Genomic DNA, 22,897 nt, shown 5'->3' on the forward strand with positions numbered 1-22,897 from the left:
GGAGAATGCTGTGGGAGACTGTGTCAAAGGCTTTACTGAAGTCCACGTAGATGACATCGACAGCCTTTCCCTCATTCACTAGGCAGGTCACCAGGTCATAGAAGGAAAACAGGTTGGTCAAGCAGGACCGGCCTTTCATGAACCCACGCTGACTGGGCTGATCCCCTGGTTGACCTGCACATGCCTGTTGAGTGTATTCAAGATGAACGACTCCATAATCTTTCCCAGCACTGAGGTCAGGCTGACAGGCCTGTAGCTACTGGAGAAGTCCCAGGGCTGCTGGGAGTGATAGGCCTTTTGTTGACAATTTCAAATGAAGTGAGTGATTTAACCCCAGCCAAGCCCAAAGACAAAACCTGATGTCTGCTGCTGCCTGGATCTTAGGATTGTGGTACAAGGTGGTCTGAAGAAGTCAGCAAGAAATCACTTACCCATGGACATGTTCTAACCTACTCTCCATTCTTGGAACCCAAAACCATACATCCCTTCAAAGGATTTTAAGGCATACAACCACAGCTCAGAGGACAGGATGCTAGGAGCAGTGAACAATTTAGAGATTTGGGACAAAATATGTGAAAGAGGTCCTTTAGTACTTCCATAAATCACCCTGCACAGGCCTGGTATGTGGGAGGTCAGGAGAAGGTCCCCTCCCAGGGAAGCTGACCTTGGCCCCCACACAGCAGTTGCCTTCCCTTTTGACTCTCCACTTTGTGTGGGTTCAGCCAGAACATGTTGCTTAATCTGTGAAAGCCTTGGAGCATCTGGTTGATATGTGATCTGTATTCCCATGGTAAAGATCCAGGAAATGGATATAAATAAAAGCAGGGCCAATGAAGCCCAAGGTTAAGTGGAGGTGCATTCCTGCCCACCATCAGACAAGAACAAGCTGGACCTAGGACTGCTCCCACAATGAGATACTGTTTCCTGCAGCAAAACTGACAGAGGAGATGGGAAACTAGAGCTTAGAAAAAGCAAGAAAACAACACTGAGAGAGCAAAAGACAAAAAAGTGCAACTTTTGATTTGCTGGAAAAAGAGTCAGAATTAAACCTCTCCATCACAGTGATGGTTGCTTTCCTTGGACCCACCTGGCAGAAATGAGAACTTGTCCTTTCACTCAACAATGATTTGCAAAGACTCTTCCTTCATTTTCCAGACTGCAAGGCTGAAATTAGGATGAATAGCTCCATCCTGTAGGACAGTGCCAGGCATTTCTCTGCAAGGCACACCATGTTGATGCTGTGGCTGAGCATGGATGGGGGCTTCAGATGTTGGGGCTCCCCAGCTGAGTGTCCAGAAGTGTTCAAAGGCGTGGGGGTATTTTGCAGTAAATATGCTTCACTTTTAAACCCAAGAGACGATCAAGCACTAGACAAACCACTGAAGGCAATGATAGTTTCTTCATTCCTTGATGTCTTCAGTGGAGACTGCAGGCTTTTCTGGAAGATATTTTTTAATCAAATGCTAACCGCTGAGCTAAACACAGTGGTTATTGAGTGAAATGCTATGGGCCTACGTTATTCTGCAGACTGATGAGCTAATAGTCTCTGCTGGCCTTAAAATCTGGATGGACATTTTAAGGGGATTCTATAAAAAGGCCATCCAAATAAATAATTACTCAGAGCAGTAAAGCTAAGGCATTTGTGAATTCCTTGGTGACCACAAGAAATTTGAAGACTGTTTAACATAGTACCTAAGTGCCAGTGAGTGCAGTCTGACATTATCGATATGACTGGAAATTGTCCTCTGGCTTCAGTGGGCATTTGGTCAGGTCATGGTTGTGGAAATGGTGTGAGGGTGAAAGACAGCAGGGAGGCAGGGCTTTGCCACCCTCCGTCTTGGAGCATCACTGGAGGTGAAATATCTTCCTTCAGGTTTGAACTCTCATGGGAAGGTTATTTTGATTTTCCTTTAGAAAATCTTGATGGGTAAGATTGGGGATGAGCCAAAAACCAGCAGAGAGACAGATTGCATAGAAAATTCACCTGAACGTGCAAGAAATCAGCACGTACTTTGCACAGCTTGGAAATACCTTCTCCTCTCTGGAACTTGGTATGGAAGTTAACGCCTTCCCAGGAGTTCACACAGAACAAATATGTCTCCAGCCCTGACCTGAGATCCTACACTACACTACACAGCCTGTTGTTGAGCTGTGGTCAAGGAAGCCTTGCAAAGTAGACAGGTGGTCACCTGTCACGCTTGCTGCTGTCTTTGCCTGTCAGATCAAGAAGAGCCAGTGCCTAAACAGCCGGAGCAAAGGCTGAGCGCAGATACATGTGAGCCACACTGACTCCATCTGTGCAGCCTTCCAGCACTCTGCGAGATGCTTGCTCCTTCCTAGGGGCTGCAATCGAAAACTTTTCCCCACTTTTGACCTAAAATCAGTTGCACCTGTGTTTTTGTGCATGTACACTCCAGAAAGGGAGCTTATCTGTGCTACTACCTGAGAAGTGTCTGAATTTTGCCCCTTTTGCTCATGGTTAACAATGCATTCCAAAAGACCCAAACTGAAAAGCCCAAGTGAAGGCTCATTTATAAAAATATTGGTTGTCAATATAAGTAATTAAATTTTTCTGTGTCTGCTTCAATTGGTTAAACAAACTTAAATATAAAGTTTCTTCTCTCAGATGGATTAACCTGTGACCACTTCAATCATCAGTGGTTTTGTACATGGTCTTAGAAGTCCATTTTACCAATACTCCAACATGCAATAGTGGGGTTTTATTTCCTGTAGGCATTTGTGCCAGAAAAAGCCAGTTGTTCCCACTCCCACTGGAAAGAAATTCAACAAAGCATAGGGAAACTCATTAAAAATATAGACCAATATTCACAAAAATATTATCCTATCCATATAGTAGCCTATACTTTTCTCTTTGTAAATATATTGGGGGAAAAAAAAAAACCTTCTGCCTAGGACTGCTGTCAAGGGTACTGCTTTAAAGAATTTGGCATATTCTCCAGTCAGCACATCTGATATGGGTGGATGCTGTTCAACAGACTGATTTTTTTGGTGGTTGTTATATTTCAAGTGATCCTGTGCCAAAACCCATTTAGCTGAACAAGAAGTTTGCCCATTATCAGTCACTCACTGATAACCACTGCCGACTCAAAGATGCATCTTTCCAGGTATAGCCTGCGTGCACGCTGGCCGCAGCAGCCAACTTCAGCAATATTGATACCCTACTGAGATTTCAGAGGAAGTGCAAATATGGAGTACTTGATAAAAATAGCAATCTGCAGGCTACATACTGCTAAGTGCTATTTAATGATGCAGAAAGTTTTGGTATTTGTCTTTAACCTAGGAGAGAATCCAGTGTTTCACCCAAACTGTGACAGAGAGGGGAAGAAAGCAGCACCCTGGGTTGTCCGGCTGTTCCCCCCAGGGTTGTGTTGCTCTCCCAAATACTGGTTAAACACTTCAGGGAGCACAACAGGCTCAGAGAGTCTTGTCTAACTGGAGTGTAACTACTTGTACTCCCAGCATAGGGCTGTGCTTTGGGCTTTAGATTTTCTCTTAAAAGCAAACCCAGAAGAGACTAAGGACTTGCTATTGGCACACTGGCAAATATAAACCAGTCTCTGTACTATAAGCTATGTTGGTGAAGGACTGGTTTTTTCTACATTTTAATACCATTTGACTGCTGCTAGCTGTTTAAGAAATGTCTGTGGTGAAGAAGGTGCTAGGCATGGTCATGTCCCAGTCAAAATTAAATTTGTTTTCTTTTACCTCTCAGTAAAAGAGATTTATCAGGAAATGATCTGGGGGTTTCTGAGAGCAGCTAAAACACTAAATTGGTTTGAAGGGTTTTTGGTATGTTGAGCTCTTGTTTTCCTAATGGCAGAATTTTGCCCAGAGGTTGCAATAAGGAAGGTAAAGAAAAGGCTTGCAGCGTAAAGACTTCTTAGTGCTTTAAAATGAGCCCCTGGGCCAGTCCCTTTGCCATCAATGGGACAAGCAGTTCGGTTTAAGTTAATCGCTCGTGTAAGACTTTGCAAGGTAGAGCACGTCACAGCTGTGTGGTGCTACAGCCACATCGTGTGAGATAAGGCAAAGCGGGAGCCCTGAGCCCAGGCTTGCTGCAGTTTATAATGGTTCGTTGGATGCACATTGCTCTAGAGGGGCGGCAACTGAAAGAAAATTTTGCAAGAGAGTGTGTACAAGACATGAGTGGGAAACAACTGCCTCTTCATGGGGAGTTACCAACATGGAGAGGGAGCCAGAAAGTTTCAGAGAAATAGCTAGCGAGTGTTGCAGTGATGAAAGTCAGATTTTCTTTCCTAGACCTTGCCCTCAACATGAGCTGCTTCTTCAGCATCCATCAGCTTCAGCATTTTCAGCCCTGTGGAGTTATTTGTGCACACAAACAAAAAGCGCTGTTGCTGCTGTGAGTGAGGACAAGATAGTGGCAATGTGTTCATTTTTGTGTAGCTGGGATTAGCATCACGTATGAATGAGGAACATGCTCTGGCCCTGGCAAGCAAATTAGGCTGAAATACCTTTATATTAGGGCTACGTGTAGGGAAGAGACTTTGGCCCCTGTGAGGAGCTGGGTAGTGTTTCTGCAGCACTGTGATGCCAGACAAGCTGGGAAAGGCAGGTTTGCGTAGTCCTGGACACCCCCAGCTCAAGGAGACATCTCCTACATCCAGTGGGTCATCCACTTAATTTGGAAGGAGTTGCTGAAGGGGAGGGCAGGGAGCATGGGAGGCCTGGGGGGAAGGTGGAGGCTATGGAGGGGCCAGACAAGGTAAATGTGCCAGCCACTCAAGGAAAGCGAGATGAAAGGGAAGAGTGGAGAACAAAGCAGAGACATCAAGGAAAGGTAGGGAGGGGAAACAGGAGATGATGGTGCTAAAATTAGATGGGGAACAGGGACAGGGAGAGCTCATCTGGTGCTCTCTCCTGCGATGAAATTCCCACTGAAGCTGCTATCAAACCTGGTCAGGGTGGGGAGGGGGGAGAACTGGAGTCCAGATAGGAAAGCAGGGGAAGAGGCGGGGTCACTGCAGACCTGCAGCACCCCAAGCTGCTCCGAGAGGTTTTTCCTGGCCCCAAGGAGGGCCAGCCCTGCTGTCCACAGGCACTATTTCACACCCCTCACCCCGCCTTGAGCATCACCTTCAGCCTGGGACACACCACCCAGTGTCTTTTTGTAAAATCAATGTCTTGTGTTTATGAATCTGCACCGTGTTTAACTGTTTCAAACCAATTTTTGCAGGTGATTCCTAATTATATGCTACTAGTCACAGCACACAAAAAGCTAATGAAACCCTTGCCATCAATTAAATGCAATTTCTGCATGCTGAGGGGAAAGCAAGGAAGGCAAAAGACAAAGTCACCAAACTCTCCTCTGGCTGCAGCCTGGCTTTGGGGCATGTCTTCTCCCAGTTGCCCTCGATTTGAGAGATTTGGGACTGAGGGAAGAGAGCTCTGTGTGAAATATGCTGCATGCAACAGGGGAGTGAAGGATGTGCGTTGAAGAGCATTCCTTCCACTGAAGCCTCGAGCTTTTAAGTCGCTGCAAATTCTCACCAGGCTTTTACAGGAGGTAGTTTCATATCACAGCTACAACTCAGGCCAGTGAGCACACACTAGGACTGCGTGCTGAGGGAGCGCTGGCTGATACACGACCATTTAAGCTGCATGGTCCCTTTTCCTCTCAGGAGGAGTTCAGGATTATGTGGTTGGGGACTTCCTGTCAATCAGGGCATCGTTGATCAGGCATCCTTTTTCATAATCAGGGAATGCATTATGGATTTCATTATTACTTTTATTTTTCTCCTTAATTTCTAGCTGGACCAGCTTTCACTATGGGAGCCAACTCTGGAAACCTATCAGAACCTGGACGAAACCAAGTAAGATCAGCTAGACCTGGACTAGTGGTAAGAAATGTTTCCTACTTATCCTCTGGTGTTTGCAATTCTGAAGGGTACAGAGAGCTTTTCTGCCCATTCTGATGACCTGAAGGCATACTCTGTAGGAAGTGGTATAGGGCTGATATCATCCAGCCATGTCATTTGCAAGTAAATGGCTACTTATAGCATAAAACAAGGGAAATGGGGCCCAAGGACACTGCCTCTTTCAATGCTGTTAAGTAGTGGTAAGAATAACTGTAGTATAAACATGTTTTTCTTCCATTTGCAAGGATGTATGCTTATTTTCTCCTCTTGTATTAGCTGTTATGTGTGTTAGGTATCTTTACAGATACGATATATACAATGAATCACATACAATATTCTTCAAAGTCAGTGAAAGCACCTGCACATCAGTGGGTTTCAGACAAAACCCCCCTCCTGATCCCTTGTTTCTCCCAGGAAAGCAGAGAGGTCTGTTCCCAAGATTGTTGGAGTAAGTAAAACACATAGTTTTATGCCAGTTTGTCTGTAGTGGTCTGATGGCCGTGTTTGTGCATGCAACCCTTTGAATTGATTCATTTAGGAAAGAAAAGCTGATAGTCCACTTCCCAAACAGTACTAACGAGATGAAAAGTCAAGCCTTTGACATCTTACTGCTTTATTCACCCAGCAACACCTCTATTAAAAACTCTCTGCAATATTTTCTGGGTGGCGTGGCAAGCCGACCATCAGCAAGGAAAGAAGCAATGCTCTGACATAAGGTAAGCTCTTGCCCAGCTGGACAGGCAGCGAGCGTGTCTTGGTGCTGCACGTGTATCGCAGCACACCCAACGTGGGGACTCCCACGCTGTGCAGCCCACGCAGCACCTCGCGCTGGCGTCCCGCACCCCCAGACCCCATCCCCGTGAGGGCCACGACGCCCCTGCCTAAGGGGTGCCACTGGAGGCCAGGTACCGCGGGACGCCATGCGGCACAAGGCCTGTGCATCAGTGGCCTTTGCACCCCGAGGGCGCTGGGCGTGCAGGGGTGGGCGCTGGGGTGCGATGTCCCCAAGTGGGAAGAGGCTCCCTTTTGCGCTGGGCATCCCCCTCCCCTGCACGCCTTTGCACCAGGCTGCGGGCGCGCTGTCACCCTCTGCTCGGATTTGGGGTGCAAGGGCGGGGGCGTGGAGCAGCGGGGCTGACAGTGCTGCGGGAGCCGAGCGCTGCGCCCACCCCGAGCAGCGCCTGGGGCCGGGGGGGCTCCGGGGCTCGGGGTCGCCGGGACCCCGCGCCGAGCCGAGCACCCCGCAGCTCCGGCGGCTGCGAGAGCGGCCGAGACTCGCACTAATAATAATAATAATGATGATAATAATAATAGTAACAACAACAACAACAGCAATAATTTAAAAAAGCCGAAGCGCGGGTCCCCCGCCGCGCCCGGGCCCCGCGGGCGGGCGAGCCCCTCCGGCCGGCGGCTGCCGCAGCGCCCGGGGCCGGGGCAGCCCCCTCCCGCGGCTGCGGGCGCGGGGGGGGCGGCGCAGGAGGCTCGGCCTGTGCAGCCCCCTCCCTCCCTCCCTCCTTCCTCCCCTCCCTCCCTCCCTCCCTCCTCCCATGCCAACCTGCTGCCGCCTTTGTCAGCGCAGCCCGGCGCTATGGCATCCTGCCGGGGCTTCAGGCTCGGGCTCTTCTTCCTCCTCCTCCTCCTCTTCCTCCTCGCTGGGAAGCGGCTGCTGCAGCGGCAGAGCCAGCCGTGACGGCCGCGCTCCCCGGGCCAGAGGCAGGCGGAGCCCCCAGGTGAGCCCCAGGTGCGGGGAGGGGGGCACGGTGTGCAGAGGGGTGGGCTGGCAGAAAGGGGCGCCCAGGACGAGCGCCCTCCGCTCCCCAGCCCCCGGGGATGCTGTGGGGAGCGGGGTGCCGGGGAGGGGAGGGGGCTTCGGCACCGGCTCCCCCGCGCCGGGTTGGGGGCAGGTGGGGTGAGTGCAGGTAAGAGACCACCCTGGCCCCTGCGGTCCCCGCCGGGCGCCCCCGGGTACCAGCTCTTTGTCAGGCTCCCCAGGAAAGGGGGGACTCAAAATTCTTGAAACTCCATCTGTGACTTTGGCAGCTCCCCTTCAGTCCTGCACAGCTGGATCTGTCCGTGGGCAGCTGCAAGGGAGCAAGTGGGTGACCCCCGGCCTGGGCCCTGGGGCCCCCAAACCTGGACCGGGGAGCCTGGAGGGATGGGGAGCGCCAGGGATGAGGACCAGGGAAGCTGGACCCACCGGGGCGAGGAAGCCCGTCTGTGCAGTCATGTCCAGGGTGGCAGTGGGGTTGTCACAGGTTTGCCATGCAAAAATCCAGGTTGCCCACAGATGGTATAAATTGCTCACATTTAACTCGATTAGACCTTTTTTGTGTCTATCTGTCAGTGTTTGCAATGGTGTCTCCTTATGCAAAAATTTTCAGGAAAAAGGTGACTTGGATGTGCTCTAATAACGTATTGAGATGACAGTATTTGTGTGTGTTTGTATGGGCCAATAGTTGGCAAAGAATAACCAAGAGCATATGATGCAGTAATAATTCAAGTAATTTATTGCACGGTTTTAGAATGATTCTTTGCACTTTTCCGGACCATATAGATACCTTAACCTGGATTGCATAACTGAAAAAATGTAAATAATCAGCCTAATGTTATTCTGCAAGAAAAATCAATGGCGAACCTTGTTTGACTTGAGCCCTGACACAGCTGTGAGGGTACGCTGCCTTTATCCACAAGTTCCCCATTAATTTATGCACTGGGAGGCTTTAAAAACTGCTGAATTCGGGTTGGCGGGGGGCTGAAGTGTTGTGCAGAGTCCTTTTACAGCAGAGCCTGCCTCTGTTGAGGAGCTGGGTTTGTAAAGCATGGTTTTCCAAGGCTTGTTCACACAAGATAAGAGTCAGAAAATAGTAACTTCTTCCAGCGCTAGTCCCCACGGAACCTGCCGGTGAACCGCGGATGAGGTTAGCGGTGGGATGCCCGGGAGGGTGCAAAGCGTGTGTCGTTCCTGTGCAGAACAGCAGTGAGCTGCTGGCGAGAGTGGGTGTACAAGCCCTGTGAGCTCCCAGGCTGCAGGCGTTCATCCCCTTCGGCTCTAGAGGAGTGAATAAAAATCACACCAGAGAGGCAGGGAGCCAGCACCCACCTACCTGCCCCGGGGACCGGAGCCCACCCTGCTCCTGCGTGGCTGAGGGAACAGACTGGAGGAGACTGCCTGCGTTGGGCTGTTCGGGAGGACTTTTCTCTTCAATGAAAGGTGGAGAGAAGCGATTGCCATTGCGCGGGCAGGGCTCCAAAGTGCGCTTTTTAGTTTTCTTTTTAATGAGCAGCAGAAGGCAGGGGGAGGAGGAGGAATAAGGTGTGCAGAAACCAGGATTATTCCCCAGAGAGCCGGCTCCTGTGTGTGTGCATGGTAAGAGCCAGACGGGGCTTGAGATGCCCATTCATTCATCAAAAATTTCTTAATGTTTTGACAGGGAAGTGGATTTGTGAGTATGGGAGAAAAACAAAAACTGAATTCCATCTCGATGCGTTACACGTTTCATGCGAGGTGTGCGTTGCCTGCCTTGTTTTATAGTATCTGGCGCTGGGAAGACAGGCTGAAAGATTTATGAGCTCAAGTTAATAGTAAAACAGCATATTACAGGCTCTATATTAATGTTCTGCACTGAAGTAGCTGGCTCTTTCTGGGGGAATTTATGCGAGGATCACTCGCTCTGTCTGTCGTCGCTGTAATGGTATTATAGGGTGGCCGTGGTTAGTCACCATGGGGGGAAGAAAAACAAGGATGCTGTTTCCCTCTTGGCAGGCAAATCAAAAGGAGAGGGAAATGATGACTCCAGCAACTGCATCTGTGTATTAGCTGCACCTGCTGTGGATATTGGGAAATGGGGAGAGCAAATGTCAGAGGCACAAAGAACAGGGAAGGAAATGAAGGAGGAAATAACAGAGGAAGATAAAGTAGTCTGTCTGCCAGTGGCCACGATTCAGACTCATGCAAGGCATCTTGCCACCCCGTAGCTGCTCAGGGAAGTCTAGTGGTGGGACTTTCTCTTGACTCTTACGCTGGGGTTTATCTGCCCTGATGTGTGCTGCCCTTAGCGCATGCAGTGGGGCAGGGTTTGGGCTGAAGGTGCCATGGGGGAAAGTGGCTGAGAGCAGTACTTATTTCATTAATTCCTGTGGGTCATGAATTTATGGGGTAGTCAGGAGGTGAGGGGAATCCCCCACCCAACACTGATTTGTGAGGTGGTGAGGAGGGAAAGTGTGTTCTGGCTTTTCTGCGGGGAAGCAGACCGCATGAAAGAGTATGCAGGTTCCTCTGGTCTGGAGGACCAGCGGGGAGGTCTTACGGAAGACTGATTCTTAAAGACACCAGAAAATAGAACAGTATATTCCCTTTGTGCAGCAGAAAGCACCACTAGGGATGGAGGTTGCAATCGTACTACTTGTCTTCTCCTCCAGAGGCTGAGATAGCAGGTTAATGGTAAGATGAGAGCTCACTTCATTGCTCTTGGTGCAGGGCAAGAAGGCATTGATTTGTGGTAAGCCTGGAGCTCATCTGCGTGCAAGGAGAGTCAGACCCCATCGACTAGCCGTGCAATATGATGCTGTACAAGTCCATGCTGAGATATAATTGTGCTATTAGAACAGTGAATGTCAAATCTTAGGAAGCCGAGTCAGAGCGACCCTCCCAGTGTTAACATAACAAAATCATTAAAGATGAAATGTTAAGTGGCTCCTTTGGTCAGAGACTGTCTTGCTAAGACAAATAAGTTAGATCCTGTCCCTGTGTCTGGTTAGCTCCATGTCTCTGGAGACCAAAGTCAGTTTGGGGGTGGTTTGGAGGGTGCATGTGGCTGCTGGTAGCAAAGGTAAGGCACGAGGATGTTGGTGGAATTGAGGCCATCCGAGGAGGCCCCATGCTGCTGCACTTGCTGTGGTGCTTTCATTCACTTCGCTGCTTTTGACGGATTCATGACCCTGTACCCTCTCTAAAAGGGCTTCCTTGTGCTTATTTCGGCGCTTTGCATTTATGTGCCGTGTCCAGGTCTATTCCGGTCCTGCTTTGAGAGCTAATGAATGAATGTGGACATAACAGCTGAGACGGTGCGTGGCCAAGTGCTTGGCACCTGGGATGTGGCAGCTCCCGGGGTGACTTGCCAAGAGGCACCTGTCTCTGTCGCAGGCTGTTAGGAGGCTTGACAAGAGATGGAGAGCTTAATGTACCACTAAAAACCTTGGCACTGGGTTTTTACATCCCTGACCCAGGAAACAAGATTTCAAGGCCCTTTTATATTATCCTTATGGAGTAATACATTCTGTTCTTCACAGCCTGGATCTGTTGCCTGCTCCACTAGCAGTGTTCCTGATGCTCTGCTCCAAGGGAACACCCATTTCCATGCCCATGCTGAAGCTCAAAGGTACCTTTTGCACCTAAGTGCGTTCACACCAGAAAGCTGTTTGTGAACAGCCAAGGGGTGAAGAGGAAATTATTCCAACTCCTAGCTAGCTTGCTTTTCCTCAAGGCCTACATCTGATTTTTCACCCTGCATTTTCAATTTCCACCTCCCATAGCTGAGCGTCAGTTGAGTGAAGTGGCCGAATTCTCACCTCAGCTGGCTCAGCTGTCTCCTGGTCACCCTCGTCTTACAGCCTCTGTCACCTCCCTGTCCCCTCGCTGCTTTACAGCTGGTCGCCACCTCCCAGGCTTGGGTCTGGGAGCACCAGACCCCAGACTGAGCTAAGCCAGGTCTAGCAGAGCTCCTCTGCTTGGGATCCATGCTTCAGTGCTGCTGCCTGACTGCTTGGGTATGGATTGGAGTCCTCAAACCATGGCTCCCTGTCAGTGCTAAATAAAAGCATTGTGAGATTTTGGGGGCTTCCACTGAACTTGTCAGCACTCAGCACCTTTGAAAATCAGGCTGCACCTAAGTTTTACTAGATTCATAGGGTTTAGAAACCTGAATTGAATTTAAAACCTCTGATGGGAGGGGTATGCTAAGAATGGCTTGATACAAATAAAAAAAATTCAAGAAACTGTACCTAGGATATCCTCACTGGGATGAGAGAGTAAAGACACATAGGTAGGGAACAAAATGGGTTGACAGTTTCAAGAAATATATTATTGCAAACTGGCTACTTGTGTATTTTAGCAGGAGTGTGAGTGGGGAGAAAGCAGGGCACTGGCAGGCCAGTGCAGACAGCATAGAGTGTATATTAGGCTGTGAAAACGCATATCCAGGTGAGTTTGCAAGAAGCTGTGAAGTTACAAATGGGAGGAGATAGTTGCTTTTGCTGGTATTCAGCCCGGAGGTGACAAAAAGACAGATTTCCACTCTTGCCCCAAACAGCAGATTTAGGACATGCAGAAAATTGACTTGTGATGCCAGTCCCCTGGCAGCTGGGAAATTCTCCAGGCACCACATGTGAAGTTTACTCTGGGAGTGTTTGGTGGCTTCTGTGGCAGGTAGAACGGTTTGGACCTAGTTTGGGAGCTTCATTGTCTAATGGTGACATGTCAGAGAAATATAAAAGCAGGCTGTTAAAAAGGCTGTGCCTCCAAGCACACACTGCTGATAAGGAGAAAGGGGATACAAGCATCATCCTCTAGCTTTTAGCACTACTTTCTGGAGCCGAGCACTGAGCAATATAACAGTTTTGCTCTTTTTGTCAGTTAGCAGAAGAGTTGTGCTGCTATGCATAATACAGGAGCTTTAAAAGCAAACATGCATGCAGCGGAGGTGTTGGAAAATCCCTGTAGCCACTGTTTTCCGAGAGTAGTGTTTACAATCACAGAAATACATTCATGTTGCTGCTGCTCAACCTCTAATGATGTGCAGTAGAAAGATGCCACTTAAATAAACAGCCAAGTCCATATGGAGACTTGTTTTATATTCTTATGGGCAACCTGATGGTTTTCTTTTTTCCCTCTGGAAGATGCTACTGTGGCGTTTGCTACGGAAGCTGATGTATGCTGGCTTCTGACCTTGATAGCAATCACCAGTGTGTAATGTCAGGCCAAGATGAAAGGCTACAAGGAGCTACAGGAGCCTGTATTCCTGGAGTGGTACTCAGGAGTCCTGAGGTTTTTGGCTGGGAGATTACTTTTTAAATAAGTCGTAAGAAACCTTGCAAGCCTGACTTGTGCTTTCCCATTTGAGTGGATATTCTGCACTTGATGCAGATGGAGAGACTAGGAGCAACGGTCATCTAAGGGTGGGAGTGAATGGGGGAAGTTACCATGACTTTTCGGGGAAGGGAAAATATTTTTGTCATTCCTATCAGTAAGAATAACAAAGACAAAGTGACCGAACATAGGAATTGGCAGACTGCATCATTGTGTGCTCTGCCTCTCCTATTAGCCAACAGCAGAGACACCGACAAGGATATTCACAGTAGGCAGATGAGAAATAATCTGCTCCCCATCAACATCCTTTCCTAATCCATAATAGCTAGAGGTTGGTTTCAACTCTGAAAGCACAGGGGTTTATATCCTTCCCAAGATGTTTGCTAGCGTTAGCTGTGCTTGTTCGAGCTATTCTTGTTATCCACATGAATGTGCAGCCTTTGCTCTCCACCTCTGCCCTATCGTTTCACGCTGGTGAATGGAGCTGCACTCCCTGGGCTTCTCTGGGAGCACATCGCTGAAGAGGATGTTCTCTGTCCTTGATATTTCTCAGTCTTCAAATCCACCCTGATTGGCAGCCAGCCCTCTAGCATCTGCTGGATTGGTTTCAAGATTCAGTGGCTTTTTTTTTTTTTTCGTTTAACTCTTTCTGCTCTTTTCTAAATTTTGCACTTGATAGCTGAAATGGGGCTCACACAGATTTTTTGCATAGGACCAGGCAGCTTTTCCATTCCTGAATCATAAACTTAGGAAAAGGTATTTCTGGAAAAAGTGTCATGGTATCCAGAGGAGATAATTCAGAGTAGAGGAGAAAATAATATTTTAAACTAAACAACATGGTAATTATGTGCTCAGCTAACTTGTAAAAACACGTCGGAAGTTTATTCTCAGAAAATCTTCCTGAGAGCCATTTGCAGTCAGATATGAAAACAGCTGGCGTTGTCATGGTGTATTAGATCATCTCTGGTTAGGCTAGGGCTAGAATTATTGCCAAACAATTTGCCGTGTCTGTACTTTCAACCTCGCACAAGTTGGTAAGAAATTCTATGAAAGCCCCGTAGCAAGCAGGCTGTGAAAGTGTACCTGCCATTAGTTCAGCCCCTTCAGAGCTTCTGCTGTTTATTCACTTGCCCGCTTTAGTAGACACTGACATAAATGAGCCTCCCTGGATGAAATCCTGATTCCATTTAAGTATTGATTTCATTGATGCTAGGATTACAGCCTGGAGTTCAGAAACATGAGGATGGGTTATACAAGCAAGCCCTCGACTGCATGGCTAGGGAGTCAGGTCCCATCTGTGGCTGAATTACAAGGTCCTGAATATTATCTGTGGGTGACTTACAATCTTTTTTTGTTTGCTGTTGTGTGTTGCTATAGAAGTGGAACTCAGTTTCCAGGCTAAACAACAAAATACGCCTAAGCCATGGAGTCCAACCAGGAATCCTCGCTCTTCCTGGTGAAGATCTTGGAGGAGCTGGACACAAAGCAGAATACCGTTTCTTACCAGGACCTCTGCAAGTCTCTGTGTGCCAGGTTTGATTTATCCCAGTTGGCCAAGCTCAGAAGCGTACTGTTTTACACTGCTTGCCTGGATCCTAATTTCCCAGCAACTTTGTTCAAAGACAAAATGAGATGCACTGTAAACAATCAGCAATCAAAGAAAATCATGGTTGCAGCAGATATAGTAACAATATTCAACCTCATACAAATGAACGGGGGAGTGGCCAAGGAGAAACTTCCAGTTGCAAGGCAGAAAGTGAAGAAGAAAGAGTCCTTTGAGTCCTGTAGATCTGACACAGAAATCTGCAATATGGCAGACTGTGTGCCCAACTGCGAGCTGAATGACCAGGAGTTTAACCGGGGCTTTCCAGTCAGAAGGTCTTCAAAATGCAGAAAGATGGACTGCAAAGACTGTCAACAGTTTGTTCCCTCATCGGAACCCAACTTTTTACTCGGCGTTAATAAGGAGATGAAGGGCCGGGCTGCCTCTCTGGACAGGCTGCAGGCGCTGGCATCCTACTCCATCGCCACATCTCCACCATGCGAGATGCAGAGTACGTACTTTCCCATGAATATTGAAAATGAATCTATTTCAGACCAGGACTCCTTGCCTATAAGTGCAAGCATAAAAGAAACTTTCATTTCAAACGATGAGCCATTTGTGATGCAGTCGTGTGTCCAGAAAAGAAATATATTCAAAGAAGATTTTCATAATCTGATTACAATATCTCCCAACTTAATACCATCCAACAAAAAGCCAGAAGATGGACACAGAGAGCCTCAGAACAGGAAAGAAAGCTCTAAGCAGGCTTTCTTCAACCACAGCTTTGAAATGCCATACAGCAGCCAGTACTTGAATCCAGTTTATTCTCCTATACCAGACAAAAGACGAGTGAAGCATGAAAGTCTAGATGATCTTCAAGCTTCAACGTATTTTGGCCCAACTACTATTCTCGGGCCCCAGGACACCAAAAAGTGGACTGGAAAGCCAACCAAGCAAACTGCCTGGCCAGCTAAAAGCTGGAGTTTAAATACTGAGGAGGTACCTGACTTTGAACGATCATTTTTTAATAGGAAGCAGTCTGAAGAGAAGCTGCGATACCAGAGTTCAAACAACCCATCTCCAAACTTTCCTTCAGCTGACAGGCATCAGTCCTACCTAAATGCGAAGGATCAACAACCAATTATGCAGGCAAACTATGCTGTGAAGCCAAATGGGCATAAACCGAAGGAAATGCCTTCCATTCTAGATGTGGAGAAACATGAGCCAGTCAAAAAGTTTAAGGATAAAAGCATTAATTGTACTTCTGTTCAGATCTTAAGCATTGATAGGACCACGAGTGTTGGGACACAAACAGAGCAGCAAGTTCTGGACCACAAGAAATGCAAGGATTTGTGTGTGGCTGGCCAAGCCAAGTACGGAGAGCGGCACTCTCTTAAGCAGTCGGATGATGACTCTGAAATTGTGAGCGATGACATCAGTGATATTTTCCGGTTTTTGGATGACATGAGTATCAGTGGGTCGACGGGAGTGATGCAGTCTTCATGCTACAACAGCACCGGTTCCTTGTCTCAGGTGCATAAATCAGACTGTGAAAGCTCACCTGAGCACAATTTGACTAAAATCTCCAATGGGAGTGCCTGTAACAAATTGGATAAAGTGGTCCGGACAGATACCAGTAACACAGATGATGAACTGAAAACGAGTGTCTGCAAATTAGTTTTGAGGATTGGCGAAATAGAGAAGAAACTGGAATCTCTCTCAGGTGTCCGAGAAGAAATCTCTCAAGTCCTGGGAAAATTGAGCAAGTTGGATCAAAAAATTCAGCAGCCAGAGAAGGTCAGCGTACAGATAGATCTCAATTCTTTGACAAGCGAGGCTGCATCAGATGAGAGTAACTCCCCGCAGATATTTCAGTGCCACAATACTCCTCATGGAGGCAAACTAGAGAATAATCCAGAATGGTGCTGTTCAGATGCCAGTGGAAGTAATAGCGAGAGTCTTCGAGTAAAAGCCTTAAAAAAAAGTTTGTTTACGAGGAGGTCATCAAGATCATTAACAGAGGAAAATAGTGCAACTGAATCCAAAATAGCAAGTATTTCAAACTCTCCCCGAGACTGGAGAGCTATTACTTACACCAACCAGGTTGGCATTACGGAAGAGGAGATGAAAGAGAGAGATGGAGGAGAAAATAAGGACTGGCACAGGAAGTCTAAAGAGGTAATTTCAACTTTAACTCGCATAATAAGCACTTAAAAATAATCTAGTTATGAATGTCTTCCATAGTCATCACAAGCGTCAGGGTATGACAATACTTTGCCCTGCCATTTTATGCCTGTCTTTATTGTTACCATAGTTGAGTGATTTTGTACCTATATGTTCTTGCTTGGCAGCTGCAGTATGGTCAAGTTGTTCCTTAGAAGCACTTTGTTTTTTTGAAAAGGGGGGCGGGTCATGTGGGTGAGATCTTCAGAAGATGCTGCTGCTGTTCATCATCAGTGGTGATATAAGTCAGCCGGGTAATTAACATGGTGAAAAGGGTGTGAGGAAAATTGAAATTCTCTAGTGGTTGTTTTAGAAGGGATATTTTGAAATTGCACTCTGATGGCTTTTATCAGAGAAGTATGTGCATATTTAAAAGGCAACAAAATAGATTCATGGATTCAAATCCCTCAAGAAAAGAATTCTTGTACATGTACCGTGAGACGCAAACTGTAGTTATGTTCTCTATATCTGGGTTTCACGGCCATTTATATGAGTCTTAAACCTCCCATCGAGGAAATGCAGCATAGCTGTGGTCTTGTTTCGGTCACTCAGAAAAACTCTGCCCATCCCTCCCAACAGCTGCCCGCTGCCATCTCCACAGATGGCACAGCTATGGTGGCCATCCTTGCACCGGACTTTGGTTGCTGCTTAGTTGAAACTGTGCGTGGTGTGGGTGTTTCTGTTTCATGGACAGTGGAGAGGGTTGGGGGTCCTTCAGCCATTTTGTCAATCAGGACCACATGATACACATGCTGTGCCTCCTTACAGGGAGGAATGAGGGCAGAGAATGGTTGAGAAAGGAGAGGAAGAAGTTTGATGGAAATAAGTGCAGTTGGATGAACAAGAAACCATCAACTATGGGTTATTAGCAGGTTGCAGAAGGGGAAGAAGGTTAACCTTAGTAAGCCCAAACCTTGGCTTTTCTGTACATTGATCTGCCCAGGATGAAATGCTGGCTTTGAAAGTCCCTTCCTCACTCCTGCAGTAGGCTGTGGCTGACACTGGATTGGTACTATGCATGGTGCAGTGTCAAGGGGGTGCTCCCTGGGGGCTTCCCATGCAACTTCTTTGTGTTAAGATTTGATCTAGAAACAGAAATCTGGAAGCCTTCGTGGGGCTTTTAGCTTTTCCAGATCGTCTAGGCTTTTTTGGATGTCAGGGCCATTTTCAGAATAGTTTTACAACCTGGAAACAGTACAAAACCTAAATTTCCTCTGTTGAATCAGCTTTGTGTTCATGTTATGGTGAACAAGAAGTTGTGTCTGTAAAATACCTCTTTGGTCTGGCTGTGAGAAGAGGGTGGGCAAAAGGATTAAGGCCATCCAAAACCTTTGTTCTAGCTGGTACTTTTCTTACCATGGCTTAAGCAATATCATATGGTGAGTCTGAAAAGGATATCTCTGTCCTTTGTGTTTAACCCCCTCATAGTCCTGTTTCTTCTCTCAAATTCTTTTGAACCCTATTGCAGGCAGACAGGCAATACGAAATCCCACAGCCACATAGACTCTCTAAACAACCAAAAGATGCTTTCTTGATTGAACAAGTCTTTAGTCCTCATCCCTACCCTGCATCACTCAAGTCACACATGAAAAGCAACCCGCTCTACACAGACATGAGATTGACAGAGCTGGCTGAAGTGAAACGCGCCCAGCCGTCATGGACCATAGAGGAATACACGAGGAATTCGGGGGATAAAGGAAAGATTGCAGCATTGGATCTACAAGTGAGTCCCATTTGTTTAATTTGAATGGCTTGATTGCGAAGGGATGTTGCCAGAATATGCATTTAAGAAGGGATTTGGATAGCTCAGGAAGGAGCTATGCAGTGCTGAGCCTCTAATCTTGCTGATCGCTATCCATCCTGGCCAGGGACAAAGGAAAATGTGGAAGTTTGCTGAATGGTGATCCTTGACAGGTTGGTGCTCCCAGCTTATTCTGCAATGGAGAGATGTCTGCTAAGCCATCATGGTGTTAGTAGCTCTAAAGAAGAGTTTAGGGGTAAAGGGGTGCAGAGATGAACTGGTCCCTAACTGCAGCAAGGCAGAGTGGTGCAGAAGTTGGCATTGCTGCTTTTTCTTCTATTCTTGTTCTGTCTGAATTGTTCGCAGAGAATTTAAGTGTTAGGGCTTTTTCCATTTTGTTAGGAACATGAGACATAGAATATTTGTAGAAGATGCTCAATACCATGACTGTTTTTGAAACACATCACCAGTGCAGCTTTGAAATGGCTGTTGGAAACCAGAGTCATGTCAAGAGCAGATCAGCTGATGGTCTGTCTTGTTTGCATTTTAGTTCAGCTTGAAAGTGTGCAGGCTCTTCTGCAACAAGCAGAGCAGAGCAAGTTACTGGGAGACAAATACAAATTTTGGATTTAAATTTTCCCAAACTGTGGTGTATTTGAAATCACAATCCTGATATATAACAGGCTGCCCAGACCCAGGACTGAGTGCCCACGTTGGGTACCCTGTCTAGCACAATAAACACAAGATATCTTCTAGGAAGGAAGATATCTGAGCATATGTTTAAAGAGGAAGCATGAAGAATGGCATCCAAAATGTGTAAAGACCAAACAAATGTTGCCATATTTGGTCATGCATTACATAATGAAATCCATACTGATGCGCAGATCACTGTGTATCATTTATATGCATTTATACAGCAGCATGCAGAGCCAGCGGGGGGAATGGTGCTGACCTCAGGCATTTCAGGCTCCTTGCATGTGCGTGCATGCCCCAGAGCAGAGCAAGCTGCCTCAGCTAGCTACAGGCTTGGCAGCAGTTGGGGTACACTGACCTACAGCTCGGGGCTTATCAGCGCCACACTAACGCGGCTCTGTGACCAACAGGCTGTGTAGTGCAACCATACTCAAGCAGGGAGTCTGCTGGTCTCCAAAGCTTGTCTGCCAGGGAAGGTGGCATGCAAGAGCCCGAGACTTGTGGCTCCACATCAGCTCTCGGCGGTTCAGTGCTGAGGTACCTAGCACAGCTCCAAACCCATCAGACTAAGCCCTAGGAGAGCATCAGGATACTGTGAGAAAGACTTGGATAGCCCAAGGGGAACTGCCATACCTCAGGACCCCGCGTTAGCTGGTTTGGAATTAAAACTATCACCCACACAGTGCTGTAGTGCAACTCCCACGAGTGTTTGTGCAGGAATTTGCGCACCACAAATTCACCTCCTGGCTTGGCTTGTGCAAACTTCCCTGTCCTCACCAGCCACTGCTGCTTGCTGTGGGTAAAGTGCAGTTGGAGAGAACCCAGGTAGCACAGGGACCAGGGTGCAGCTTGCCTCAGCTGCCTGCTGCTTTTTGGGACTTAAAAAGCATAGAGCGTTTACTGAATTCCTAACCCTGGCATTGCAGATTGTATGCTAGAGTAGGGATAGGCTGAAAGAATTTCCTCTGCAACAGGCAGTCCAAAGCGTCCCTTACCTGCTGCACAGAGGCAACAAGAGAGGTGATATTTGGAAGCAAAGCTCCCCTGGGAGAAGTGTTCTCCATCTGCTCCTCGTAGGGCCGTTTTGTTCCCTGTAAGCAGCTCTGCATGACTGTGAGCAAACCAGAGAAATCGGCTTATTGCCATCATTTATCTTTAGGATAAAGGTGATAAAACTTTACTGGTTTGATTCTCTTCCTCCAAAAGGACTGTCAGAATTGCATCTACTCCGCAAAGCCCGTGTCTAGACTTTATAATAGAGCTTACTGACAAACTTAAAAAATAGACACAGACTGATGAGTGGGTTTTTTTTTCCCAGTGATTAAGTTTATTAGAACTGAAAGTAAATACATTATGCTTTAATGAACATTCCTACGTCTGGCAATGAAATGGGAAAGGAAGCTGATTAACGGTAATGGGCCTTTTTAATAATGCATCTTCCTTCTAAGTAGTTAAAAGGTCAATACCAAGGCAGAGAGGTCCAAAACTGTAATTTCCTTGAAGCATAACATGGCTATCTTCAGGGGTTTTCTACCTTTGTTTATTTAAAATTTCTCCTGGCACTTGACAAGTCTGCTGGTTTTTCCTTTAAAAAAGAAATTGCAAAACTAGTCAGGCCACAGTTTGTCCCAGGTGTGGGGTCTGTGTGAAGTCTCATTGCTTTGCTCTGTGTATGAAGATCCACTGGGACAAAACATTATCAGGCAATTTTCTGATGCCTTTGGAGATGAGGTTGCTGATTTTTTTCACAAGGCTGGAATGGGTCATTCAGAGCCCGAATGGTACAATCTCAGACTCGCCTGATGGCCTCTGTTTCAGCATCCTAGCGCTATCATAGAGATCTCCATTAAATGATCATAAAACTGTTGCTCAATTTTAATTGTTTATTTCTGGGGTAGCTATAAAATCACTTCTTGTAGTAGTTCTGTACATAAAGCAAATGCTGCTTTCAGGCAAAGCAAGGTTTCAGCCAGTAGCTCATGGTCACAAAATCTGAATTAGCCAATTAAAGGCTTACCCAAATCCCTCTCAAGTCAGCTGGAGTTTCTTTGTGCGGAGTCCAACGAGCTTTGGATCAGGTCCGTTACAAGCACAGTAATGGTGTCTGTTAGGGTATTCTCACTGGAACATTTTTATGTGGAATCTTTTTCATTTTTTTTTTTAAAGAAATGGCCTTTTGGAGCGCCAGACACAGGAGACAGCTTTGAGGAAAAGCTGTCATTTTTCAAAATGTTCTTTCTGCTTTATTCCTTTCTGCTGGTAAGTGCAATATAATGCCTAGTGTTTGGGTTTCCCCCATTTCCCCCCATTTTTCCTAACAGAAAGGATGAAGGGAAAAAACCAAGCAAGGTGGAAATGCAAAGCTCAAAGAGCTCAAATTCTAAGGAAGAAAAAACTAAAAGGTAAAAAAAACCTAAAAAAACCCTAAAAGGTAAAAAAGACACTGATATTTTCTGACAAATTCAGATTTCTTTCACTTTTTTTTTTTTTTTTTTTGTGTTACCTGTGTGGAATGGGAGGCCAAAGTCTTGCATTTCTTAAGTACACTCTTAAAATCACTTCCAACCCAGAGAGACTCAGACTTTGGCAATGAGCAGAGTATTGCTTCCTGTGGAAGTATAGATTGTGCCATTGGGGTTAAATGGTCTCACCTATGGAGATGGTCCAGAGTAATGTGTGATACCAGATCATATGCCAGGTGTCCAGTTCCCTTTCTTTTCTTGCCCCTAAAACTGAGACAGCATCATGCCCCCAGGTGATTTCCAGAAGATGGAGCTGGAAGAAAAGCTCGAAGCTGAGGGTCACTCTGTCCTGGATGATTTCATGGAAATCCACCTGCAGCTCCCCTCCATGGGGTGTTCAGCATCTGCTGCCTGCAGCTATGTATTCCCATGCTGAAACGAAGGGCTGGTGTCCCCAGGCATTGCCGTTCTGGAGGGGGTCTGCAAATTGCCCATCCAGAGGGACTGGGTGCCGGATGGGGCTGGGCAATCGTGCCCTGCAAGCAAGTTACGGTAGCAAAATTAGGGTTAGCTATATAAAATGTAGTGCGTGAGGAGTATATGTTAAGAACCTTTCCCATCAGCTGGGCTTTAATAATTTAAAAAGCAGTAACAGACCGGTAGTTGCTGACATCTTTGCTGTCTAGCAGATTAAAGAGATTTTATTTAAATGCCATCCACGATGACGAAGTTTCCGGCAAATCAGAGGTACGTGAGGGATTTTGCAGCAGAATTATACTGTTGCAGGAGTTTATTTTTTGCTCTATTTTGTTGCCACTTTCATCAGCCTTATGGAACTGGGACCAGGAGTTGAAGGGATATGAGAAGCGGCAATAACCCACTTTATCCTGACAACAGACCCAGATGCCGTTGGGAGGCCTTCAGGCACATCTGCTTTATTTATTTATTTTCTTAATGACAGATCCCAGACAATTAACAACTGTTTCCTTTCAATTTTTAGACTCAAGAATCTTTAAACCCAAACAACTTAGAATACTGGATGGAAGACATATATACTCCTGGCTATGATTCCTTATTAAAACGCAAGGAAGCCGAGTTCAGAAGAGCAAAGGTTTGCAAGATAGCTGCCCTGATAGCAGCGGCAGCTTGTACGGTTATTCTGGTCATTGTAGTTCCCATTTGTACAATGAAATCCTGAACCTGCGGACAGACCCGTGACTCCCAGCCGCGTGTATCTCAGACAGCTCATGC

The 22,897-nt window shown here is 46.8% G+C and overlaps 1 protein-coding gene across 1 annotated transcript; it reads left to right on the plus strand.

Moving 5' to 3' along the window:
- Nucleotides 1-14,407: 14,407 nt before the first annotated feature.
- Nucleotides 14,408-22,844, plus strand: MINAR1 (membrane integral NOTCH2 associated receptor 1). The gene is made up of 3 exons (XM_075714419.1): nucleotides 14,408-16,705; nucleotides 18,219-18,473; nucleotides 22,647-22,844. Exons 1-3 carry the CDS (start codon nucleotides 14,408-14,410, stop codon nucleotides 22,842-22,844), a joined length of 2,751 nt encoding a protein of 916 aa, XP_075570534.1.
- The last annotated feature ends 53 nt before the right edge of the window (nucleotides 22,845-22,897 follow it).

Source organism: Pelecanus crispus, chromosome 7, assembly GCF_030463565.1.
Source record: "Pelecanus crispus isolate bPelCri1 chromosome 7, bPelCri1.pri, whole genome shotgun sequence".
NCBI lineage: Eukaryota > Metazoa > Chordata > Aves > Pelecaniformes > Pelecanidae > Pelecanus > Pelecanus crispus.

Excerpts from the sequence above, each read along its gene's own strand:
- MINAR1 (XM_075714419.1), top strand. The coding sequence starts at position 14,408 with ATGGAGTCCAACCAGGAATCCTCGCTCTTCCTGGTGAAGATCTTGGAG. Across the intron at positions 16,706-18,218 it reads GGCACAGGAAGTCTAAAGAG|GCAGACAGGCAATACGAAAT; the intron begins GTAATTTCAACT and ends ACCCTATTGCAG. Across the intron at positions 18,474-22,646 it reads TTGCAGCATTGGATCTACAA|ACTCAAGAATCTTTAAACCC; the intron begins GTGAGTCCCATT and ends TTCAATTTTTAG.